Raw genomic sequence first — 9853 nt, 5'->3', positions numbered from 1 at the left:
GTACCAATATCTCTGATATAAGTACACCCACTTTTGAAACAAAGTAAATTTTCTGTGTATTATTTCCTGCGTGCACACTTGGAGCTCCGAGAATGAATAAAGAAAAATTTCACATTTTGATACTACCTGGTTTGGTCACCGGGAATAGCACAACCTTACCACATGGATTAAACATGGTATATGATATGATATGATATAATATGATACAATATGAAATGATATGATAAGATGAAGAAGTTCAGTCATATTATGCCAAAAAGGTATTTGAATATGAACAATTGATTTTAGAATATGAACAGTCTGAAATGTTGCTCTGATTTTTTGATAACATATTTTTGAGATTTGTATATTGGAACCAAAATATTTTGTTTCTACATTCTGAACTTTGTGAAAAGGCTCATGTTTACATACTAGTATATGTTTTCTGCTTACTGAGTTGTTGATAACTCACCCATTATCTCTACAATATTTTTAGATATTTTAGATGTTTCAGCTAAGGATCAAGAATAGAAAGCATGGGTAAGGCTATGCGAGCATAATGGATTAAACACAAAAGAATGTCATGATTATTGGAGAATTTGATTCAACAAATTTGTTATGTTCTGATAACATGGTATGTTGAGAGGTTGGCATTTATATTAAGCTACTGTGATGTTCCTAGTTAATTATTTAGAGCAGTTGAGTTAAAATAGTGAGATCTATGTGTAGTTGAGGTATTGAGAATTTTATCTATACTGTGAAATATGATTTTTGGTAACAATTGGTAACACCCCGCTTCCAGATGATTGGTAACTCTCCGACCCCTTCCAAGATCAGAGTGTTACAAGATGAGTAGATTTATGTTTTATTTATTTAATAAGATATTTTTAAATATCAGTTAAACATAAAATAACTTTTAATTTTTGATTTTATAATGAAATTATTACTTAATCATTAAAAATCTAAAAGTATAATAATAATAATAAATAATAGTTATTATCATCATAGCTGCTGGCAACCTTCCTGCTGCTCGGAGAAAAGTTAAAAGGAAAAGAAAAAAACTGTGTCCCGCACCCCTTATTAACAGGCCCTCATCTTCTAGGGTTCCAGTTTCAGAGCGACAGAAAAACGAGAGACAGGTAGAGAGAGCGATGCCGCGTAGAGGAGAGGACGAAGACGACGACCTCGAGCCTGAGGAGGAAGAATATCAGGTGTACGATGAGGACGAGGAAGAGGAAGAGGAAGAAGAAGACAGGGGCGCCTCGAGCCGGAAGAGGCGGAGATCTGAGTTCATAGACGACGTTGCGGAGGAAGACGACGAGGAAGAGGAGGAAGATGACGACGATGACTACGGTGGCGGCGGCGGCGGCCGAGTTGGAGGGCGTAGGCCCCGGCCGAAGAGGCGGTCCGGTTCTGAGTTCTTTGATCTAGAGGCGCAGGTCGATACCGACGAGGAAGAGGAGGAGGAAGATGGCGAGGATGGTAAGGTTCTTTCCTGATTTCTGTTCTTTTCCTTTTGTTTTGGATTTTAAGTTTAGGGTTTGTGGGAGTTCAATTGCGTGGCTTATTTCATTGGCGGTTTGGGATGGATAGGATAAGTGAAGCTGAGTTATTCAAATCCGCTGCGCGATGAGATGGGAATTTTTTATCCAATTAGAGATAAAAAAATTCAGGAGTGAAGGGTTTTTTTTTTCCCGTTCTCGGGAACAATTGAATTGGTTGCGCTGACTGTCGGCTGTTTAAGTATGTACCAAATTTTGTGACTTTGTTTCTGGAGGTTGTCATGAATGAATTGCGTAATTGACTACCATTATGGTTTCAAACGTTTCTTTAGTGGGCTTAGTTTTAGTTCTAAAACGTAAATAGCCTTTGCATATATTGAATTTGAATCATGTAAATGTAAAGAACACATATAATTTTACAGGCATGCATACACTCTGTTCATATCAAGATGCATATTGTTTGTTTGATTGTTGAACGCAGTGATGGTCAAGAGGAATTCGTATTTAACGTAGAATTCCTGGTTTTTATTCGATTCTTTTGACTCTTCCTATAAGAATATGGATTAAGCCTTGTTGCACCTTAATTCCTGGCCATCAATAACTTTTCTAACACTTATTTAAAGCCCAAAATTAAAACTACGAAAATTGTAATGAAGAAGTTTACCCTTAAATAAAGTCACGGGCATGAAATTCCCTGAACCTTATTTTCATAATCCTGTATTTGAATGTGTGTAGAACTCTCTCAAAAGCTTTGAAAAGTAACTTATAAACTTTCTTATTTAAGACAGCTGACTCTTGGTGCAAGGCTCTCCTCATAGCTAAGATCCTGGTTGATTCTTGTCGATTTTTTTTTTCCATTAATCTGTTGGAAAATGTACGTCTTCCATCACCACGGATTGAGACGAAAGGTTTTCAATGAAATGTAAGATTTTGCTGGGTATCTTATTGCTAGAGTTTGCTGGAGTGTGCTAGGCAAACCCTGTCTTACTCCCTTATATTGTTATAGTTTGAGAGGTCCTCCATTAGTTTGCAATGTTTGAAATGACTTTATCCTTTATAGTGACTAGAGTTTAGGAAATGTTTGGATGTAAGATTTTCTTGAACCCTCTTTTTTTTTTTTTTGATAAGTACTCTTGAACCCTCTTGGGTGCATACGATTTCTAGGGGCTATTAGACTGGCAGAATTTTTCTCGAATTACTCAAGGTGCACTTGCTGGAAACTCCTTGCTAAAGGCCTGTGCTCCCCCCTGGATTAGTAAGGACTTTTTATTGGACGCCTGGTGCCAATAAACAAAGATTTTCTAAAAAATTTATGATACTTTTGAGAACTTTTGAAGATGGGTTTTAATGGGTCACTACTTTGATGATTGAGATATTTTTGGATTGAGACTAAGAAAATCGTGAAATTAAAAAAAGAAAAACTCATTGTTCCCAAATATGCTGTTATTTTTATGTGTTTGGGCTTAGACGTGTTGGGTGCAAGTTTTTCTTTTTCCTTTCTTTTTGTTTTCTTTCCTGCACTGATCTTCCCCCCTCTTTGTACCTCCTTGTTTGTGTGTGTAAATGGAATACTTGAACTTGTTTCTTTCCGTTCGACTTGCTGAGTGTGATACATATTTCAGCTGTCTATACTGGTTCTTATGTTATCAACTGTGAAGTTGTTTCGTAACAGAGAAGGACTTGATTTACTTACGGAGGTAAAAAAGACCATAATAATGAAAAGTAACCAAAATTAGGAGGGCCATGTGGCAAATAAGTTATTTTCAAGCATTTATGTAATCACCCTGTTTTATGTATTTTACTCATCTGTTACTCTATCCTAAATTTTATGTGCATTGATGATAAATGAACAAACACTTGACCATGCAGATTTCATTGTGGATGGTGGAGCGGAATTGCCTGATGAAGATGATGGTCGAAGGATCCCGCGTCGCCCACTCCTTTCTCGAGAGGATGAACAAGAAGATGTTGAAGCACTTGAGAGGAGGATCCAGGCAAGATATGCGAGGTCTAGTCACACCGAGTATGATGAGGAGACCACAGATGTTGAGCAACAGGCTCATTTACCGTCTGTTAGAGATCCAAAGTTGTGGATGGTGAAATGTGCGGTATGATTATCATTCTCATCCATCAATATGTTTTGTCTAATTGCTTATTTATTATTTATCTTTTGCGGGCAGCAATTTTTTAGTAAATTTGTGTTCTTGCTCATTAGATTGGTCGGGAGCGAGAAGCAGTTATTTGCTTGATGCAGAAGTATATTGATAAAGGAACTGAATTGCAAATCACGTCTGCGGTTGCTCTTGATCACCTTAAGAACTATATATATATTGAAGCATACAAAGAAGCCCATGTGAAAGAGGTAATTTATGTTGGATGAATGCATTATTCATGTTAACTTCTGAGACTATGAATGGAATTATGCTGTAATTGATACATTTGTTTTTATTTAATGCTTGAGGTTTTAACTATTTTTCTTTCCTTATTGCTTCAGGCTTGCAAAGGACTGCGCAACATTTTTTCCCAGAAAGTAATGCTTGTCCCTATCAAAGAAATGACCGATGTTCTTTCAGTTGAAAGCAAAGCAATTGATCTCTCCAGGGATACTTGGGTCAGAATGAAGATTGGGACATATAAGGGAGACCTTGCAAAGGTGTGAATTATATTACTTTCATTCAATGATATTTTACTATAAATCTTGGATCTGACCTTCAAGCTTTCTTTTCCATAGGTGGTGGATGTAGATAATGTGAGGCAGAGAGTTACTGTGAAATTAATCCCAAGGATTGACTTACAGGCTCTTGCAAATAAAGTGGTAATTTATTTTTTTTCCATTTGATCGGTTGCATGTCTGTCTAAACATCAGAAGAAGCTTTGACTGACGAAGTTAAATGCGGTGCATTGAATGGTTGATGTATCTTGATAATAGCTGGTTAATTAATATATGAAACAGGAGGGTAGAGAAGTTGTGAAGAAGAAGGCATTTGTTCCTCCTCCACGTTTTATGAACATTGATGAAGCTAGGTATGATTTTTATCAGATATGTTTTGACATAGTTTCTAGATAATGTAGTCATGGTATAACGTCTAGTTCACTGGCCTCTAATATCTTATGCTTTATATTTTCAGAGAACTGAATATTCGTGTAGAGCGGAGAAGAGATCCAATGACCGGTGATTACTTTGAGAATATTTCAGGCATGTTATTTAAAGATGGTTTCTTATACAAGACAGTGTCAATCAAATCAATTAGCTCTCAAAATATAAAACCCACTTTTGATGAACTTGAGAAATTTCGGAAACCTGGTGAGAATGGAGATGGTGATATAGCCAGTTTGTCAACGCTATTTGCAAATAGAAAGAAAGGACACTTTATGAAGGGTGATGCAGTTATTGTCATCAAGGGAGATCTCAAAAACTTGAAAGGATGGGTTGAGAAAGTCGAGGAAGAGAATGTGCACATCAGACCAGAAATGAAGGGCCTTCCTGTAAGAAATAATTGAACTGCAAGAATAAGAAATTCTTATATTTTTTTGACTATTCAAAGTAGCTGTCCCTAATGTGCCTGTACTTTTCAGAAAACTCTTGCAGTAAATGAAAAAGAACTTTGCAAGTACTTCGAACCTGGGAATCATGTGAAGGTTGTGTCCGGTACACAGGAAGGTGCAACTGGTATGGTTGTCAAGGTTGAGCAGCATGTTCTCATAATTTTATCTGATACTACTAAGGAACATGTAAGTTATGGTCATCATGTTTTGATGCACCATGTGAGCACTCTTGTGAACTTCAAGATTAGCCTTTTAGATAGAAGAATGCATAAATAACTGTAGTATCCATTATCTTCAGATTCGGGTTTTTGCTGATGATGTGGTGGAGAGCTCAGAGGTTACTTCTGGTGTTACAAGAATTGGGGACTATGAGCTTCATGATCTTGTGCTTCTCGAGTAAGACGTTCTCTTCTGTTCGGGAATTAGATAAATGTTCTCTTTGCATACAATTGAACTGGTGATACTGGAGTAGATGTTCTTAGTTGTTCGGGGCTGAGTCAAACATTTGTTTGTGCTTTTTGGTGCAGTAATATGAGTTTTGGTGTAATTATCCGTGTAGAAAGTGAAGCATTTCAGGTGAGTATTGTTGCTAGAAAGTTAAAATGTTAGACAACCACTGACAAAGATACTCATATGCGACTTTTTTATTTAGGTTCTTAAGGGCGTTCCTGACAGACCTGAGGTAGCGCTTGTTAAGTTGCGAGAGATCAAATGCAAGATTGAGAAGAAAATTAACGTGCAAGATCGGCATAAGAACACAGTATCAGTCAAAGATATTGTGAGAATCATTGAGGGTCCCTGTAAAGTAAGGCCTTATTTCTATCTTTGACATATTTTGTCAGAGGAATCTGTAATCCTACTCTTATCATTCGCTTTGTCATGTTAGGGGAAACAAGGTCCTGTGGAGCATATACACAGAGGAGTCTTATTCATATACGATCGCCATCACCTTGAGCATGCGGGCTTTATTTGTGCTAAAGCCCATTGCTGTATTATTGTGGGCGGTTCACGTACAGGTGGTAATAGAAATGTGAGTAAACTTTTCTTCTTATTTGGTGGTTGTGCAACTTGTCTTACCACTGTGTGGTGAGTGTAGTTGTTTTCTTTACATTGCTCTTAAATCCTTTTTAGGTCCTTTGATATATCTACTTTTCTTTTCAGTATTTGTTTTTTATTGTACTTGTTATTAAGACTTATTGTTGCTCTTGTATCAATTTTAGGGTGATTCGTACTCTAGATTTCCCAGTCTTAGAACTCCACCTCGTATTCCTGAGTCCCCAAAGAGATTTTCTCGAGGAGGCCCTCCACTTGACTGTATGTTTGCTGATTATCAATGATTTCTCTTTCTTATGCCATTAGTTTTTTTAAAATCTTATTCTCATGTTGGAAATTTTTTTATTATTAACCTTTGTTTCTGTGGTTCAGCTGGAGGAAGACATAGAGGAGGACGGGGGCATGATGGTTTGGTTGGTACCACAGTTAAAGTCCGCCAGGGTCCATACAAAGGTTACCGCGGGCGTGTTGTAGAAATCAAAGGCTCCTCAGTTCGGGTTGAATTGGAGTCACAGATGAAAGTTGTGACAGGCAAGTCAGTTTTATCTGGGAAGATACTTGTAGATTTGTTGGTCACTCTGTTTTCATGTGGGTTTTAATTGTGGTTGTGCGTGCAGTTGATCGCAATTTTATTTCCGATAACGTGGTTGTTTCTACCCCTTACCGGTAAATGTCAATTATGCTTTTACCTGCCTCAATATTTCCACACTTCAAAAAGTCTGACTATTTGTATGTTTTACCAGTGATACGCCTCGTTATGGTATGGGAAGTGAGACCCCCATGCATCCTTCTCGAACTCCACTCCATCCATACATGACTCCTATGAGAGATCCTGGAGGTTTGTTCTTTTCAGTCTTGTGGTTCCTCTTTTAGAAACATGGACACCTTAACCACTCAACGAAGCTCTATCTACAATTAAATGGAGTTTGCTATTTGAATTTTCTTTCTTTCTTGCCTAGGAAATATATTTGCTTTTTAAAATTAAAAAAAAAATTAATTTTCGTTCTTATTTATGCAGCCACGCCTATTCATGATGGCATGAGAACACCCATGCGTGATCGAGCATGGAATCCTTATACACCAATGAGTCCCCCTAGGTATGTCATAAAGTTGCTCATTTGTATTTGGAGAGACGAGAGAACATTAACTTCAATTACATATTTTATGAAGAAATTACATCTTCCTTTCTTCGTTGACTGCATAAGAATGATTTTATCTGGTTAGATTAGGACAGTTGGGAGAATTATATGTTGTGATTGATGACTGATCCTTGAGAATGTGATGTTGAAAAAAACTAGGGATAATTGGGAAGATGGAAACCCTGCCTCTTGGGGAACCAGTCCACAGTATCAGGTCAAGAATCTTGCATAATTTGGTCTGTCTGTTGAGAAAGTGAATTTTCAATTATTCATAGATAAAGAAAATGATTTGTGTTTCTTTTTTCCTTCCTCCAGGCGGGAAGTCCTCCTTTGCGTGCATATGAAGCACCAACTCCTGGTTCTGGTTGGGCTAATACCCCTGGTGGTAATTATAGTGAAGCCGGAACTCCAAGGGATAGTTCAGCCTATGGTACTCTTTTATGTTATTGAAACACTAAAGACACGTGCTCATAATTTTTTTGTTTGATTTTCTGCATTCTTGCTTAGAGGAACTCAATTTGTGTCCCTTCTGCAGCCAATGCTCCGAGCCCTTACTTGCCTTCAACTCCCGGTGGACAGCCTCTGACACCAAATTCAGCTTCCTATCTTCCTGGCACTCCTGGAGGGCAGCCAATGACTCCAGGAACTGGTGGTCTGGATGCTATGTCTCCTGTTATAGGTTGGTCTCCACTTCTTACTTTGGCTGGCATAGAATCATATTGATGCTTAGAATTTTCTCCATGAGCGGCGTAACCCCAACTGAATCTGAATTTAAGAGCTATGTACCATCTTATTGCAACACGAGACAAATGGGAATTTGAAATTAAAAAGTTAATGAGTAGAACCTGTGTATTCATCTTTGGTGTTGAATTATATGTTAATTGAGATATTTTAATCAGAGATTTTTTTCAAATGTATTGAGTATGTTGTATTTGTTTGCCAAAACTGGGAAATGTGATGCTATAAGATTCCTAACATGTTGCTGTCAGTTCCTTTTTTGGTTGGGTTACGGGAGGTTTGTATTTTCAGTGTTCTATTTTGCCATTTTAAGGCATGGGTATGCTCTTGTTTCTTTAAGACGAACGTGCATGAGATAAAAGTTTCCCCAAGAAGTATTCTCTTCATTACTTTCGTGATACAAATACAGCCAAACTACTTGGTTAGGCTGGAAGATCGAGCAGCCATTTTTCAGCTAGGAGGAAGGTTCCAATGTCCATTTTTTATTATTGCTTAGAAGAGCGGGGTCCGAGAGACTGGTTTAGGTTAGAATAGTCATTTCACACCCAAAGCTGTTATGGCCAGTTCTAAGCCGCTGCCATCGACAATACCACCGCTTCATGCTTTATCAACATCACATTTATTTATTTGATAAAGTATGAAACAATGAAAGTAACAAGCGTGGATGAGCAACATCATCAACATTACATATCTGACACTTGATAGCATAAGCCACATTTTCCCTTACCGACATTCTTCCAAGACTAAGAGCTGTTGGACGGAACGTTAGCACCAAAATAGATATCCTTGGACATTATTACACTCAACGATTGAGTAGAAATATACCCATTATCTTTAATTACTCTTCATAAAAGCTTTAACATGGCTGTCCTATATCAGCCCTCAATAGTTCTTATTATCGAACATTGTTTTACTTCTGTTTTTGTGAAGGTCTATTTAACTTTTCAATGCATTTGCAGGTGGGGACAATGAAGTATTCCTTATGCCAGACATACTGGTTAGTGTGCGTAGGTCTGGGGAGGAATCTGTTGTGGGCATTGTCCGAGAGGTGCTTGGGGTATGTATTCTCAAATGCTCATTATAATATTTCTCCTAAGAAAATTGGAAGTACTCGGGGTTTGTAAGGGTCAGAATAATTTTTTGGTATTATTAATTTATTATGGATAAAACAGCCATGGAAGGGCTTCCTCGAGTAGATACTGTCAACTTTCCATTTTAAATTGTTCACTTTAACATGTTAATAGGATCACCCAAGACGGTAGCAGTATATTAATAATGTTAGTGTTACGTCTTCCAGGATGGCTCGTGCCGGGTAGTTCTTGGGTTGAGTGGGAACGGTGAAACAGTAACAGCCCTAGCTGATGACATGGTGGTGGTGGCACCAAGGAAAAATGACAAGATCAAGATCATGGCTGGTTTGCTACGAGGTTCCACTGGCAAGTTGATTGGTGTGGATGGTAGTGACGGAATTGTAAAGGTAGATGATACTCTTGACGTTAAGATTTTAGACTTGGTCTCTTTGGCAAAACTAGCACAACCATAATTTGATATGGTTATAATTTAAAAAAGAAAAAAAAAAAAGGTGTATTGTATATCGTTAATAGTAATGAAAAAAGCTTTGGAGGGATTCAGATTCAGGTGAACTCTCTCATTCTTCCCCCGTGTTTGTAATGTATTTATATGATGGAGATCTGGCCTCCAAATGTTTTTGTTTTAAACCAGTGGTAGATTTAGGCCGGATTTGTTTTCAGATGAATTGAGAATAAGATTAAAGTTGAAAATCGAATAAAATATTTTGTTAGAATATATTTATTTAATATTATTTTTGTTTTAAAATTTGAAAAAAATTGGATTGTTTATAAATTTAAAAAAGATGTAATGATGAGATGGATTAAG

The 9853-nt window shown here is 37.3% G+C and overlaps 1 protein-coding gene across 1 annotated transcript; it reads left to right on the top strand.

The window, feature by feature from the left end:
* Window positions 1-1010: 1010 nt before the first annotated feature.
* Window positions 1011-9594, top strand: LOC121244480 (putative transcription elongation factor SPT5 homolog 1). Its single transcript, XM_041142559.1, has 22 exons — window positions 1011-1461; window positions 3351-3589; window positions 3697-3843; window positions 3976-4134; window positions 4213-4296; window positions 4435-4505; window positions 4610-4967; window positions 5058-5213; window positions 5326-5423; window positions 5555-5603; window positions 5680-5832; window positions 5914-6057; window positions 6248-6341; window positions 6453-6611; window positions 6698-6746; window positions 6824-6918; window positions 7099-7177; window positions 7379-7433; window positions 7535-7649; window positions 7755-7898; window positions 8917-9014; window positions 9255-9594. Exons 1-22 carry the CDS (start codon window positions 1131-1133, stop codon window positions 9498-9500), a joined length of 3123 nt encoding a protein of 1040 aa, XP_040998493.1. The 5' UTR covers window positions 1011-1130; the 3' UTR covers window positions 9501-9594.
* The last annotated feature ends 259 nt before the right edge of the window (window positions 9595-9853 follow it).

The sequence above is a fragment of the Juglans microcarpa x Juglans regia genome, chromosome 8S (genome assembly GCF_004785595.1).
Source record: "Juglans microcarpa x Juglans regia isolate MS1-56 chromosome 8S, Jm3101_v1.0, whole genome shotgun sequence".
Taxonomy (NCBI): domain Eukaryota; kingdom Viridiplantae; phylum Streptophyta; class Magnoliopsida; order Fagales; family Juglandaceae; genus Juglans; species Juglans microcarpa x Juglans regia.
This window is presented reverse-complemented; position numbering and strand designations above follow the sequence as displayed.

Bases quoted from the DNA above. Each gene is read 5' to 3' on its own strand.
- LOC121244480 (XM_041142559.1), top strand. From the start codon at position 1,131: ATGCCGCGTAGAGGAGAGGACGAAGACGACGACCTCGAGCCTGAGGAG. The intron at 4,506-4,609 runs GTATGATTTTTA...TTATATTTTCAG, and splicing joins ATGAACATTGATGAAGCTAG to AGAACTGAATATTCGTGTAG. The intron at 5,424-5,554 runs GTAAGACGTTCT...TTTTTGGTGCAG, and splicing joins CATGATCTTGTGCTTCTCGA to TAATATGAGTTTTGGTGTAA.